The sequence below is a fragment of the Rhipicephalus microplus genome, chromosome X (assembly GCF_043290135.1).
Source record: "Rhipicephalus microplus isolate Deutch F79 chromosome X, USDA_Rmic, whole genome shotgun sequence".
Lineage (NCBI taxonomy): Eukaryota > Metazoa > Arthropoda > Arachnida > Ixodida > Ixodidae > Rhipicephalus > Rhipicephalus microplus.
This window is the reverse complement of record NC_134710.1, coordinates 201,001,508-201,017,808: the sequence shown is the minus strand read 5'-3', so window position 1 is coordinate 201,017,808 and position 16,301 is coordinate 201,001,508. Positions and strand designations below refer to the sequence as shown.

General features: G+C 40.7%; 1 protein-coding gene across 3 annotated transcripts in view; it reads right to left on the bottom strand.

Annotated features, from left to right (window-relative positions):
* The window catches only part of LOC119187687 (uncharacterized), a 782,552-nt gene that overhangs the window by 652,685 nt on the left and 113,566 nt on the right, over positions 1–16,301 (bottom strand). For all 3 annotated transcript variants that reach the window (XM_075878472.1, XM_075878474.1, XM_075878473.1), the window contains exons 3-7: positions 15,009–15,189; positions 12,884–12,956; positions 6,341–6,430; positions 5,907–6,033; positions 829–1,144 (exon numbers count right to left, since the gene is read on the bottom strand). In XM_075878472.1, the coding sequence (XP_075734587.1) occupies positions 829–1,144; positions 5,907–6,033; positions 6,341–6,430; positions 12,884–12,956; positions 15,009–15,189 (787 nt within the window). The remainder of the gene's footprint in view (positions 1–828; positions 1,145–5,906; positions 6,034–6,340; positions 6,431–12,883; positions 12,957–15,008; positions 15,190–16,301) is intronic.

The window sequence follows — 16,301 nt, the reverse complement described above, 5'->3', positions numbered from 1 at the left end:
CTCCAAGTCAGTGCTCCCTGGCAAATAGGCAGCCTGCGTACTACACTTTGCCCAAATGTTTGACCTAGTTTATCTTTGAATTGTAGCCCACACAATATTGTCATTTGTGCCAGACTATAAAAAAAATGTGATGGCTGCGATGTCAACATTAGAGTAATATTGCAAAATGTCACTTACATAAGGAAGAAGACTCAGTGTGCATAACAACCTAAAACTTTGGTAAACTTATACTACAATAAAATTTATTTTACAGACTATTACCATGAATATTGTCAATGTGCTGAATTGACTACTAATAACCACTGCAAAAGCTAATATTAACAAGGGAGAAAAATAATGAGGGTTATTTTCTTCCTCGCAGAAAAGAATTGTTCCAGCCGTTTGTCACAGCTCAAGTATTGCTGAAATTAAAAAAGGGAAAAATATTTTCGTTCTTATTGGCCTTCAGATGAAATTTGCAATGCAACTTCAACAGTGCACTTTTGCTGATGCATTAAAATGTGGTCACTCTAAGCATTCGGAACAGTAGCAATATCTGAGAGTCATAAAAGTAAATAGAACTTGATAGAATTAAGTAGAACTGACAATTAGGCGAGTTCATATGGATTCATTATTTTAAAATGGCACCACAGATAAGGACCGAAATACTCAACAACACATGAACACATGCAATGAGAACACCGAATAACGCACAAACATAAGTCACACTGGTGTTTGTGTGCTATTTAGTTTTCTCATCTGACTCTACGGTGCTGTTTCCAAATAGTGCTAGCAATAGACACAAGACATAGTGTTCAGAGTGCTGGCGAAAAAAGTTCAAAATCTAACCTCCGCAATGGTGCCCTCCTGTAGTGATTCCTTCCCCCGTTGGCTTCTCTACATCGCAGTGGTGATATCACAGTACCACTGTCTTTACGATGCTGAACACAACATTGAATGGGCCCAGGCACAGCAGAAACACATTCAGATGAAGATGTTGATACAAGAGGTACTATGGGCTGAATGGCACTGTCTGTGTTTCTCATCTCAGCAGTGTTTTCTTCTACAGTTTCACACATGGCAGTGACTGGATGTGATGAACAGTTGTCCTCAATTGTCCGTGCATGGTTGACAAATGAGAAAGGTGCTGTTGGCCAGGCCTTAGCTGTGGAAAAATTTAAACAAATATAAAAAGCATGGTCAGCTTTCAGAAATCTATTTAAAGAATGGTCAAAAGAAGCGTAGTCTTCATAAAAAAAAGGAACATAAAGACTAGTATTATAATGGCAATCTGGATGAGCTGATAATTGAGCATAGTCTTGATATGTGGTAATTAATAAACATACTTTGCTATTAACATATTGTCATGACATGTGATCAATTTTGTGTGCTTATTAACAACATGTATGAAAAAAAACAGCTGTCAGTGAGTGCTTGTGTGAGTACATTCCTTTCAATCCTCCGTCTGGGTCACACTGCTCACACAGCAAAACAAATATTAGGACTGGGGCGGGGGGGGGGGGGGGGGCATGAAGAGAAAAATTATTACTAAGATGTTGGAGTAAACAGAGTCCTGTATATAATGCTATTTCCTAATTTAAACCTGATGTGCTCTAGAAATGGCCAACACCAAGATAAGCCTAGATATGTCTAGAGTTACTAGATCTGCAGCAAGAGCCAATCAGCTTGCAATCTACAGCCAGCTCAACAAATATCATCTGGCATGGCTATCAGCACAAGGTAACATGAAGATTTATTGACACAGAAGAGTATTACTTGAAGTTATTCTTACTCTATTACATCGCTGCAGAAAATGACGGTAAATTATATATGAAGCCCACAGTTCTTTGGCCCCTTCCAATGTAAGCTGGCATCATATGGCCAAATTTTTAAAAACACATGATTGGTTAAAATTTTATGAAGGTTTTAAAGAGGGTGCTTTCTTGATTTTATGTGACTGATAAATAAAACATCTTACACTAATGTTTCTTCCTCCATAGCATCTAAGGAAGTAGTAAAACATCCATATATTGCAAAACGCTTTAGGAACCAGTGCAGTGAACAGAGGATAAGCTCCTGTACTCTCTTAGTGTAAACCCAGTATGATAAGTAATCACAAATAAATTCAGACAGCTTTTACAAGTCCTATTCTTAATAAATTACATTAAGCTAAATAATTGGTCTAACCAATAAATTACTGGTCAATACTGCTGAAAGTATTCTTCACTGATTGAGAGTCAATATTATAAACATCACCTGATAAAGCTACTGGCATGGAAGCAAATTATTCAGGCAACTATACAAAAATCATGAAACGAACAAATGCACAACTTTAGCCAACATGTTGAAGTTCTCGAACACAAAGAAAACGTACCACTTTTACATGTCAGACATAGGGGTGACCTGAAATGAATGTAACCATCTACCCAATAACAGCAAATGTTCTACACAAAGCATGAAACTAAGCTGAAACAAACTAGATCTCACACATATAACCATTGTGGTGGACCTCAAGGTTTGCTGGCCACCAGGCTGTCCAGGAGAAAGGCGGCACGTCCGAAACGAACGCCTTTTAACCGAACATGAAAAAGAAGTCATAGCTTCATGCTCGCGAGAAAGCAGCAGCTCGTTAGGAGCAATGTCGATGATGGTGAAAGACGTCTGCCAGACAGACAAAGAGAAAATCCCGACAAATATGTTTTCCAGCTTTATAAGTTCGAACTTTATGAACAGAAAGAAAGCACGCCAGAACCACTGAGAAGTACTGGTTCAATAAAAATTGGCAGGTTTCTAAACAATCAGCAAGTCATTATAGATTGAAAGACTTGGAGTTGAACTCTATCTAAAACAATTACAGTAAACGATGCTGCTGAACACTGGATGAGGAAGAGAGTACGTCGACTGCAAGTGGCCTTGTCTTGATACTGGCAGTGCACACAAACAGCAGGTGAAAATTTTGAAAATAAACACCTTCATGATGTAATTTCAGCCACAAAATGGCACATGTGCAAGCATTGTTTCCCACACTCAGATATAAAGGTTACAAGCATTGGCAGAAAAAAAGAGCTAACCCTATAGTTCATTATACCAGACCACTAAAGAGCATATTATGGTAATGCAGTTGATCTGTAACCTCGAGAGGCACATAAGCTTTCAGCAAAGCTTTCCTAAATGAAGCTTAAGCATTTTGTAAGCAGCACTTCAGCATTGCAGCCATTCGTACAGAGGTTTCACAGCTCATTTTGCGATATATGATAATAGCCCAAGGCTACCAGCTAATGAACTTCTGGGAGCAATAAACAAGCTCCTTTTGCAAGAGTGTACAAAGATAATGAGCAACAGTGGCCCAAGATACAAATTTAAAAAATGTTATGACATCAAACATTGCTTTAAAGTTCCAGATGCAGCAGTATTATACTGTATCATCTTATGTAAGAGACTGGACAGTTCAATAAGGCTGTTCAACAATCCATGGGAAAGCATGTAACTGAGCATGTAATCTCACAGTGTTGCAACTGGATCACAGCTTGATAAGAATGTTCTCTCAAATTTAGAGTAACAATAAGTAATAAGCAGCATGTCACATGTGGGCATCTGCTGGAGCAGGGGTCTCAAACTTAGATCAGCCAATGTGCTGCAGTCACTTGCAGTCCCGCGAGGCATGGGACAGAGCAAAAAGTTGAAACAAGAAAGAAAGGGGGGGGGGGGGGAGGCTAGATGTCAACTACAGTTGCCATTTGAAATGACAAGATGCGTTTCCCATATGTAATATATGGGTCATTTAAGAAGGGGATCTAGAGTCAGGATTCAAGAAACATCAACACCAACCTGTAGAATGACTCAAATCTGGACAACAGTTCTGAAATAAGTTTTTGTCCCATGGCTATGTTTGAACACATGGTGACTAATACGCCAGTCATGTCCGTGTAGCTAATGGACATATAGTTGAACCCCTTTATAAGAGACACTGATGTAAGAGACAGTTGCGTGTACAAGACACAAGCGTACGTTCATTGAAATCGGAGTTGTCTTTATTCTCTTTCATATAGGTCTCACCATAATTTACTTGAACCAAACGAATAAAACCACTAAGCAGATGCCCATATTTTATTTCCAAAATGTTTCACTCCCTCCCCCTTTATATAGCTCAGCTTTCACTGTTCTTTCGTTTTCTTTATGCACTGTGTTCACAAAAAAGAAACTAAGTCTGCCAAATTTATTTGCAAAAAAGAAAAGTTGCAGCTTCGCTGCAAGGGCGAAGCAATAAGTGTGATAGCTAGGAATTGGAATGTCACAGAAAGAAAGACAAGCAGCTCAATACTTGAAGTGTTTCGCTGAACCAATAAGAAGCACACCCGACAAGAACACACAAGAGAAGTGTGAATTAACAACTGTCACAGTTGTTGCTTCTTTGTGTTTAAGCAATGCGCTACAGGTGTCGACAGTGCAGAACCCAACACTCTTGAAGGTTTTGTTTCTTTTTGAACTGCAGAACATGGAGTGAACCCTCTGCGTCTCCTGCCACGCAATGGAGTCTGATGTGAGGTGTCCAGTGTTTTTTTTTTTTCCACACCACGCATGGGTAGAAAAACGGGCCACTTTTCCATGCGTGTCTCAAGGGCAGTTTCAAGTGGAAAGAAATTGTAGGAGCTTTGCTAGATAGAAAGCACGCTCAAGCTCCTCTGAGATGTGCACAATGCAGTGGTCATTGATGTATATAAATAACACGCTACTATTACACTCCAGTATGCAGAGCATGTGGTTGAGTTGTCTAATGCAGTGCACTATGGAGCGAGGGGTCGCTGTGCTAGTTTAAATTCCCGGTTGGGTGCTTTGAAAATTTTTTCGTGCAATTTATTTTTTGTTGTGCCTTTTTTTTATATATACATATGGATACATATCTGGGACACAACTGTGATGGCAATGGCAAAAAAAAAGACCCACTGAATGTTCATACAAGTTGTATGACAAAAAAAAGACCACAGTGATGATCTCACAGAGCCTCATTAATGTTTTTAAACAAAACAAGTTTGGTCTCACGTTTATGGTCATTATTTATGTGACTACTTTTTTATGTTTAGGTCTGTGTGCTTTTTTTACTTTTGTCTTTATTCTTACGATTCTTTTTTTTTCCCCTTTCCAAAGAAGCAGACAGGTGTTGTGCCCCTCTAGGTGGCAGTTGTCTGCATGTTTCCCTCCCTAGTAATTCTGTGTCTTTATGTTTAAGGAGCAAAGCTCCTTATGGCGAGACCTGGCTGGAGCATGAGCGGCGTTGATCGTCGACTATATTCTGTACCCAGTAGCACCTCCCTTCTCATACAATGGATGGTTCTGTTCCATAGAGATGCATGCAAACTGCAGTTGGGTGATGATATACTAAATGTCGCTGTACACATTCCATTTCTCCTCTCGTTTCTGAAAGTGTGCTGTCTCATAGTCATGCATACAATATGATGGTTGGGTGAAGGTACACTAGGTTGCATTGACCGTGCAGCTGCTCTCTGATTGACTGCTGCGCGGAGCTCGGCCAGCGCGCTCGTTATCTCTCATTCTCCTGGATCATCACCGAACAAGTGTACTTGCCGAATCCTGCTGCTTGGCAAATGATGGACGACAACGAGTGCTGGGTGTGGAAGGTCGCTGCGGCTCGTGCTCGTCGGCAAGATCCTGAGGTATGGCAGGAAGGACAAACGCAAGGACGCTTCACGCCACTCATGATCATTCACTCTGTGAATATGCTGTGATATTTTATTCTTATCCAAATTAAATACCAATAATACGTAGTAATAATAATAATAATAATAATAATAATATGTTGACGACTGTTTTCAGAATAAATTCATACATCAAGGTAATAAAAGTAGGATTGGTCAACCAAAATCACATAAGCTTACTAAAGCCCTTAGGGAAGGCACCACAGATATTACCTTTCCAGTTTTGTAGAGAAAGCCTCCGGTCACACTGCTCTTGGTGGGGTGTCACAGCATGGCCAGCTGTTCCTTGATTTTCATCACAGTACCTTGGTGTCACACTTTCATTTATTATTACACCAGCCTGGGCACATAGATAAAAATGATGTTAGTGCAAAACGAAAAGCCAGCTTGTGATCCCCATTTGGTACAGTAAAAAAAAATGCTGCAGAAAAAAAATCATAGAAGAAATCACAGCCCTACAAAAAAAAAAAGAAAGGAAAAAGAGAAGGGGGGAGGAGGGAGTACAGCCACAGTACCATATGAAAATAAGCTCTAACAATGGCAAACAGTGACCTAAACACGAAGCTTTTAGTAAGCATGGAAGCATCTGTTTGCCAATTTTTTTCTCACAATGCACGCCTTCGTACAGAGCACCAAGTTTTGTTTACCGGTAGAGATATTTTTCTCTTCACAACGTCATCTTCCTCCATTTGCACAGAATTAATTGGCTCTTGCTCCCGGCACAGGTCTCTGTTGGCCTGCAGTAAAGAAGTTTTTCTATTCAAAGGCACTGAGTGAGTAGTAAATATGCCCCATACCATTTATTCTGCCATATTAAGCTTTTTCCAACAACTTAATTCTTTTATGCTGTCCACCTAACTATGGTTGCCTTTTAGTGGCACCTACAGTTATGCACAGTTAATTTTACCCCCTTCACTAAATGCTCTCATGAATTTCTATTTAACATATTGTTGAGGAACATAAATGCTAATGTTGGGAAAGCCAGCCAGAGGTGAGCTAGAGATCATTCGTTCTCCTCCCTACAAATGATGCCATAAGCCCAAATGGCTATGCCCTAAACCCAAAGTCCATGGCCACTGCTGATCTGAGCATTGTGAGCTGCATAGTTACCACATCCACCATGCATTCACACATATCTCATCGCACTGGTCATCCGCCTCAAGCTGCAACACCACGTACCCAGACCACTGCATTCCAAGCCTCCTTTTTAGTACAAGCAGGAGAAGACTGGAATGATCTTCCTCACTCTTTCTCTGCCATCATTAACTTATCTATGTTTGCTGAAGCTATCAATACAACCATACACAGTTCTTTTTTTTTAACACCACCTCTTATGCCTTCCCCCTAGGTGAGGTCTTTAATGAAACAAAGTAAAGTGAAGTGAAGTGAAGGGATGCGGCCATATGGTTGTGCCTGCATCTGTGATCACACTGAAATTAGGCTGGGTGTTTAAATATAGAAATGAAAAGAAAGTCTTCAAGGTCACAATGCACGCTGATGGGTGCATCTTTTTGCCCCCTTGTCATCCCGCTCCTTGAGTAGCTTTCCATGCACTCGCTGGTGTAGGAGAAGAATAGCACTTGAAGCATGCCACAAATCTCTGTAACTCCACTTGTGCTTCACGAATTCTAAAAATTTTTATGGCAGTCAATTCATGAAGCAATATGCTCCTTTAATGAAGCCATTCAACGATTACTTAGAAAAGTGTTGCAGGGCAACTTTAACGCAGTAATCATGCTAAGCAACCCAATTACACAAAAGCAAAATTTTATTTCCTGCCATTTTGTTCAGTCTCAGCTTTGATACTGAATTACTAAGAACTTCAGGTGGTGATAACAGGTATAATAAATGCAGCAGGTTATCATTGAGCATCACAGAACAATGATACACAAACATTGTACCACAGAAGACAGAGTTTCTGAATTATATGGGTAAGAGTGATAATGAGCATACCAGACATACTTCAACTGTGCTACTGTTAAGGTGGCTAGATGTGAATAGAGAAATTTTAATTCTTTAAGTATGCCTTGAATTTTAATTCTTCAAGTATGTCTTTACCGTAAGAAAACATCCTTAAGTATGTGAAGTCAATTAGTTAGCTACCAGCCAAAATGTAAACTGTCTTCTAAAACAGGTTTTTACAGTTGCTTGGTTCCTTTACAATGGTTACAATGATTCCTTCACAATCCTTTAAGTGCTTTTTTTTTTTTTTGAAAATATCCCAACCAAGAGTGTTTATTTTTCTATTGCTGGTTTCAATCTAATTGTACTAAAAAGCAGCCAACTGTTCTTTAAACATTTTTGTACCACATACTTAGTCAAATCAACACAATGAAGTTTATTTCTGAATAATACATTGGAAACCAACTACCTGCTGCTAATAAAGATAAAAAACTTATAAATAAAACAGTTGCAGATGCCACATCTTTCTTCACTTGTGTAGGCTAAGCGCACTTGGGCTATTTCACTCTGGAAGCTTCGGGACTATGTGTGGAATTTCAAAACACAGAATAACATGAAGCAGATTCACTGGTGAGCACTCGCAATGCTCGCTTCCGACCAATCTTCTTCATTACCGGAGAAGCTACTCAATTCACCGTCATTTCAGTCTTCCTTTACAGATGCAAGATGAACATATGTATCCGATTCATCATCACTCAAAAAGGATGCAAAAGTAAAAATCTTTTTTTTTTTCGTCTTAACGGCCAGCTATGCATGGGCCGCCACCACCACACACCATCTATCTTTCTACACAAGAACCGTGCTCCTGCCACAGAAGAAAGCAGAATCATCGAGTTAATGCTGCCATCTAGTGGATGACATGCAATCTAAGCGATAGACCAGCACTTTTCATCTTGGCGAACCATGGACGACTAGGAGCGCTGAATGCAGAAGGCCGCTGCAGCTTGTGCTCGTCGGCAGGATCTTTTTCCACTAGACTTTTTCCCCACTAAAAATTAATGATTCTGAGCCACTAATGGCTTATATTGCTCTAAATTAACTGTAGAATGCAAATAACTATCACGAAAGTGTGCATAAGACATATTAATGGATAAGAAGAGTTATAATGTGAGAATTATTAGAAACCTCAGGTCGTTCTGATTGCTTGCTTTAGGTTTGTATTAATTATACTCACGATATCAAGTTTTAAAGGAGTTGCTTGCACCCTTCACATGTTAAAGGGGATCTGACAATTTTTCGGAGGTGAGTTTACTCTGCCATACAAATCTCCTGCATACACAGAAGACTCCAAGCAAGTGTTACTCTCAGCAAATGCTGATAAGCTATTTTCTTTTGATATTAAAGTCGATTTGCTCACGAAAAACCTATCGACATTGACACTAACTTGACGTCAGACTACAGTACTAATCTTGGTGATTCCATGCAGCGTTCTGGCTCGTTGTGATGACGTCAAGCACAAAAACACAAAAATGGCAAATTGCGCAATGCCTTTTTGATCGTCTACTGTCATCCAGTATATACTCATGAAGCAAGTTATATACGCTTATCAGATGACAAAGGCACCATATCATATGAAATTTGCCGTCATTGTGCCAATATTATGCCCTGTGAAGTCTTGCACCAGTGAAACAGGGGACAATAGATGCAAGTTCTACCGATTCCCTTCTCATCTGGCGCTGAGACAAGCGTGGGTCGACTTCATGCGCCACGAACAGGGCAGCGACTGGATGCCAACCAAGCGGAGTTTACTTTGTTTGCTGCACTCCCCTCTGGACACGTACACATGCAACATGCAGTTTTTGATTGACTTAGGACTGTTGATGAAGAAACTGCACCTCAAATAAAAGAGATGCCATCGCAACATTGTGCCGCCCTGCCGCGACAGTTGCCATACATGTGGCGCGCAGCAGTTGAAACAGACGATCGAAGAAGAAACGCCTGGATGAGGATACGCCAGGAACAGTTGCATGTGCACCTACAATCGCCTGGTGGTGCTGCTCACACCATGTTGAGACGTCAGGGTACAGTAGGAACCGAAACTAGCTTTTAAAAACATGCTGTGCAGTTAAACTTGAATATAACAAAATTGATGAATTCCCGGAAAAATTCATTATAAGGAGGATTTTGTTATATGTAGGTTCAGAGTGAAAATTCAAGAAATAAACGCACAAGTTAAACATAAGGAAGACAAAAGGCCGAGCTAACTCAAGACACTTATTTAGCGGTAAAAAAAAACCGCATTATTATTGCGATAGCAATCATATGGACACTCGGTGGGTTTTTGTTGTCGCCGCCATGTTCTGTAACAAGTCTAAGTTGACAATCTGCCCTCGTGCCTCGTAACTTTCACGAGTGAGTAAAAGCGTGCGAGTGCTGCTGAAGCAGAGATTAAATCTATCGCCTGGAAGGCGCATAATATAACATCCCCCTGCGTGTTAGAACTGCCGTCGAATCCTCACACAAAAAGGAAACCACCCGTTTTGAACGATTATAAAAAAACACGGGGGGAGGAGGGGGGGTCTCTCGAGTGTCAACAATGAACTTAGATTTTAAAGGCCGTCGCGATCGCCGGCGCGCGCGCTGCTTCGGCAAGTATTACTGCACTTTCAGCGTGAAAATACTGTGAAAAGAGCACTTCTCCCTGAAGCGGCCCTATTTATTTGCTCACACTAATGTTTTGTAGGAGTTCCGTGATACCAGATTTAAAAGAGTTGGCTGCGACACTTCGTATAACATTACAATTTTTTTATATCACGTTCATCTATCTATACCAAGATTTTCAACCAAATAGAAAAATTGGGTCCTGAAGTCGATAGAGACAACCTTCATTCCAGCCAGAAACTACAGGAAAATAATAAATTTATTGCGTTTTTTCCACACTGCTGTGTCTAGCAGCTGTGTCGTGAACTATGGGAAGTGACGCTCAGTGACGTCACACCGACCTTTCTGAAACGGGCCAGCCAACAATGCCAGCCGACGTCGCGTCTCTCCGACTCGCTCATCTCCCCCTACTGTTTCCAGAACTTGCATAAACAGCACTGGTTGCAAACAATGTTCCTGGCTGCGGCACAGCATCAGGGCTTTTGTGGAAGGGGGAGAGTGGAATGAAAAGGGAAATAGAGAAAAGGAAGAGAAGGACTCATGCACCCTGCATGCACCTCGGCGATCATGACGTCAAAGCTTCCCCTCTTGTGCAGCCACCACGCTCTGACAGTCCTCCAAAAATATGGGAAATTAACTTTGTTTAGCAGAACAACCACATCTCCCAAGCAAAATTTTGAAGTTTCGTCAGTTTGTCAAAGTTTTGTTCAGTATCCCTTTAAAAGGTTGCTAAAATGTGGTGACAATTACAATGAGAAAGGAGTTTAAAGTGGAGTGCAAGCGCTTGCATGGCTCAAATATTCTGATGATTGATTGATATGTGGGGTTTCCCGTCCCAAAAACCACAATATGATTATGAAAGATGCCCTAGTGGAGGACTCCAGAAATTTCGACCACCTGGGGTTCTTTAACGCGCACCTAAATCTAAGCCCACTGGCCTCCAAAATTTCCGCCTCCGTCGAAAATGCAGCCGCCGCAGCCGGGATTTCATTCCCCGACCTGCGGGTCAGCAGCCGAGTACTTTAGCCACTTGACCACTGCGGCTGGGCGGCTCATATATTTTAAAGGAACACTTAAATGGGCCTAGTGATAAAAGTGCAGCATGTCTGTACACAAAATTTGTATGACAGAGTAAAGTAGGCTTTGAAAATTGGTGTCATACCTCTTTCAGCTAAACTATATTAAGCTGCATTCTCAGGTAAGATAAACAGCTTGGAAGCTTTGTTTAGTCTCCTACATGTTAAACCAGTTGTTGTAAAGTGCCCGTTTTGATGAACTGATTTCCAAGGCTACATTGTGTTTGTCTCAGTCTACTATGCTTATATCTTTAGCACTGAAGAAAACAAAAAAAAAGAAAAGGGCAAAAGAAAAACAAGAAAGTTTTATGAATATAAGCCAGCAGCAGCAGTATCTGAGGTACCTGAAGGGACCCTGCATCACTTTTTCAAGTAGTCATCAAACCAGGGTTCAGTATCACTTCAATCAGAATTCAATGCCCCACAAAATTATTTTCAAATCTGTCAAGTACAAGCAGAGTTACAGGGGTTTGTTGCACGTTTCAGGCATTTTTTCTTTCCTTTCATGCCAATAAGCGTGCCGAGAGCTACACAGGAGGATGTGACAAAGGGGCCAGAAGCTGGGTCAGCACAGGTCATGACCCTAAGCACTTTTTCTTTCATTTCTTTGTATGTGTCAACTCCCTTTTAGTGTGATCACGAGCACGTTATTGCAGCTACAGTGTGATTCTAACACATTACAGACCACACCACTCACACCGCCGTACCTATGCACCAAGAGAATCCTCAAATCAGCCAATGGCTGTGCTCTTGTAGTCAGGCTCATCGATGGTGTAATTTGTCAAGGGAATAGTGAGCTGCTTTTAGCTGTCTTTGAAATGCAACTGCAAATTTTTTGCTGCGTGCAGTAGCATTGCATTTCGCTCACATGCTCACAGGATCCTCAACTGCTATTCAAAGGCATTTTCTGACCATGTTCAAAAAGTGTTGTACAGCCCTATTAATATAGGACGTTCTATTATTATGAGTAAGGAAGCATTTAATTGTGCCCGAGCACTAAACTCAGTGCCACAAAAATTTGGTGAAACAAATTTCTGTTAATATTCACAGTCACTAGTTTACGTGGCATGAGTACTCATCCCAGCAACCCACAGAAAACTAGTGGGTGTTGCCTCACAAGTTGCCTGCAATTAGAGTTCATTTCTCCAAACTAATTTTGTAAGTGTTCAGTACAAAAACCTTTCCATTTTTTTTAACAAAAGAAACTTTACAGGAACACATGTTGTGCAGGCCCACTTTGGAGCATATACGCAACACAACTAAAGATGTACGCCTACATGTGAAATACAGTTTCTCTTGCCACAGTAATGGCTGCGACATTTGCTACATAAAAAAAGAAATAAAGAGGGAGCAAGAGTTGCCAAGTGCAAAAGGCTAAAGGTTGATCTGACTATATGTGACAGAATGAAAGAACTTTTTAATGAGAGCACACAGCACTACAATTTTTGAGCTCTGACAGACTAAGAGTAAATTTAAGTAGAATAGTGACATTATGGTAAAAGCTCCCTTACAGTTTCTCAAGCTGCAAAGGAAAGATGAATAATTAATTACCTGTAGAGCCATGACCCATGCCATCATTGACTCATGGTTTCCAGCCACAAAGACATACTCCTTGGCTCCAGAGCTTATTGAGAAAAAAGGTAACAAAAGAATGGAAGGTCATCATTAAACTACAAGGCCAAAATTGTAAGCAAGATCCTCATACAATAGCATCTATTATATCACTTCATTCTTGTATGCATGGTTTATTAAAAAGGCCCTACAACACTTTTCTAAGTAGCCATGATATTAGTTTTCATAATGGAGCTTATTACCTCATGAACTGGCCACCACAAAAATTTTCAGAATCCTCTCAGTAAGAGCAGAGTTTCGAAGATTTGTTGCACGTTGCAAATGCTTTCTCTCTTCTCTCGTCCTAATTAAAGTGCTTAAATCTAAGTAGGGAGGGGTAGGACAAAAGAAGAAGGTACGTCACGCACTCCTCATGACCTAGAGCACTTCTTCTAATTTTTTATCTTTGAAAACGCAACTTTTCAGTTCGATCGTGTGTGTGTACGTGGACAGGCCACGGCTTGTTGCAGTGGCCCCAATAACTTCCAAGTGTGCTATGCTCAAATCAGCCAACGGCGCAATTCTTGAACCTGTGACACGCTGAGTTTTTTTTAAACGTAGCCTACTTTGTTGAGAGAAGAGAAAGCGATTTTTAATTGACTTTGAGAATTTATTGTCAATTCCGGGCCATGTTCTGTGCTAGAATATTTGGCTTGCGTGTTCTCGGGAGCCTCGACTACCAATTTACGTTTTCTGACCATGCTGAAAAATTGTTGCAGTGCCCCTTGAAGGCTGCCTAGAGTGTGATGCCTGTGCACAAAAGTCATGCAGCTTTTGTGCACCGGCTTCTGCACAGCTTTCTCAAAAGCAGCACAAGAGCCTTTCAGAAAGTAATACAAACTCAATGGCAATAGGGCAGCACCACTGGCCAGTGAATTCTATATATTCATAAAGTCAAGCCTCCTTTTTGAAAATTCCGAGTGAATGTGAGGCATTTGCTGCGACTTTCAGAGGAGCTATAAGGTTGACAAGTTAGGACACTACAGCTCAATAATCTAAAAGCCAGAAAGTAAAACCTTGTCAACACAGTCTCATCACTAACCTCACCTTTGATGTTTCTCATGAAGAACCTCAAGAACTCCCCTTCAGACCATACTAATAATTCCTCGGCTTTTAGATTCCAAAGCCATGATATGATTGAAAGACACTGTAGTGGACGGTCCCAGAAAGCATGATCACATGGGTTCTTTAATGTGCACCGAAATCTACACTCATGGGCCTCTAGTCTTTTGCCTCCATGGCAATGTGGCTGCCGAGGCTAGAATTCGATCCCAGAACTTTCAGTTCAACAGTCAAGTACCATAACCATTAGGCCACACTGGTGGGTGAAACCCCCTTTCTGTGTTATGCAACCTAGAAATTGAAGTACAAGGCCAAACCACTTCATATGCCTGACTGCACCCACTGCAGCACAAAGGCCTCTCCTATGTTTCACCAATCCTCATGCTGTGGCTGTGCTATTCCCGCAAGCTTCTTAATCTCATCTGCGCACATAACTATCTGCCTCCACCTGACGTGCTTGCTTTCTCTTAAAATCCTGTTCGTTACTCTGCAATGTTTGTTTATGATGAGTGTGCTCCTCATCAACAAAAATTGGTCCTACAGGAAACTGGTGAAGACTATACTTGTCATACTTGTGTTTTTTGACGCTAGATAGCCACATTCGTCTACGTTGGGTCATTTGTTTCTCAGCTTTCATTTCACTGCAATTTATTGTGTTGTCATGCAGTGAAGACACCTTCAAACTATCTTTTTTGCCATTTTATTTCATTGCCATTTTTTCCTGCGTTGTCATGCAGTGAAGACGCCTTCAAACCATCTTTTTTGTGTGACTAGTGAAAGCAAGGAACCCCATTGAAGGGCAAGAATCGTACCATTTTAGTCACACAAAAAAGCTCTACAAATACAGCAAAAAAAATCACTTTGGTCCTTTTAGAACATTCTTTTTTATGACAGCAAAAGGGTTAATGTTACACAAATAATTTTCCTTTCAATGGCTTGTCGTGTTATCCTCAATTTTAGTTGAAACCTCTCAAAACACCAGTTGACTTTCCAAGCCACTTACTGAATGACAAAGCAGTTTTCCTCATCCACTAGGAAGGAAATAGCAGCATTACGAAGGTCGATGCTGAATAAAGGAGGCTTTCTTGATGCAGCATCCAAGTCGTTCTTGTAGGAATCCAAAGAGCAGCTGTGCTGGTCGAAGACATACCAGCGCTTCCGTCTGCCTTTCAGACGAGCCAGAGCTGAAGTTTGATCACAGCGAAAAAAAAAAATCAATCTTCTTGCACTTTAGAAGAGAGTGACAGCATGCATGGTTCAAATTTGAAGAATGCAAATCCCTGTTCTAGCCAACACACAGCATGAGAATGTTTGTGCCATTAATATTAGTCTGGCTAAGTCCAGAAACTTCAGGGAATTTCAGCGTATAAAAACAGAACATATAGACAGCATGTGTTTGTTTGCAACTATAATACTGAACAACAGCAACTGCAGAGGCATCCCTGTTGTCTATAGCAACTGTCCCAGGGTGTAAATGTCTCCACACACATTATAACATCTGAAGCAAGATAATCAGTATCAGACCATTTACACAGCAAAAGAATAAATGTGACATTTTGTACATGTCAAATGTATGAAATTCTTTGATGTAATACTTTTTGGTTGAAATGTTTTATATTCATTAAGTAATTCATTATAGAGACCAAGCTATCTCAATTATCATAAAAATATGAACAGTGAAGTAAGCTTCAATTCACCAATATTTAAACACAATATGCAACTTCGTATGAAAGAGCTTTAATACTGCATGCCAGAGCAGTATAAACAACATTCACTGAAGGAAGAAAGGCCACATAAGGAACGCATGTAGCAGTGGATATTTGCAGAGCTGGCTACATACCATAAGCAGATGATGTCTCGCCTTAACCTAATTTTAATCGTAACTGTATGTTAGCTTTACACTGCTTGACTACATGCTTTGGCAATTTCCATATTTCGGCAATTGTAAGAACTTGCTTAGACAATAATTGCAAGCCTCCAACACAAGGGCTCATTGCTTTCTATGTCAATAATTCACAGTGTACACCTCATAGTCCATAGCAGTCATGTTGCCTGTGCTACCAGTTTGAAAAAATATAGTCCTTGAGAATTTTTGTGAAGCCCACAATGGGTGCATTACAAGGTTGGGAATAAAAATAGTGGTAATACTTTTTGAATAATCATGCATCTATAAGAAGTGTATGATGCATCTCGAAGCACTCAGGGCTTGCCCCCACCCCCATCAATGCATATCTGGCACATCAGCACTGACAGCAGTGAAGGCAGCTATGCTGACCACTATACCACCGACGCCGGC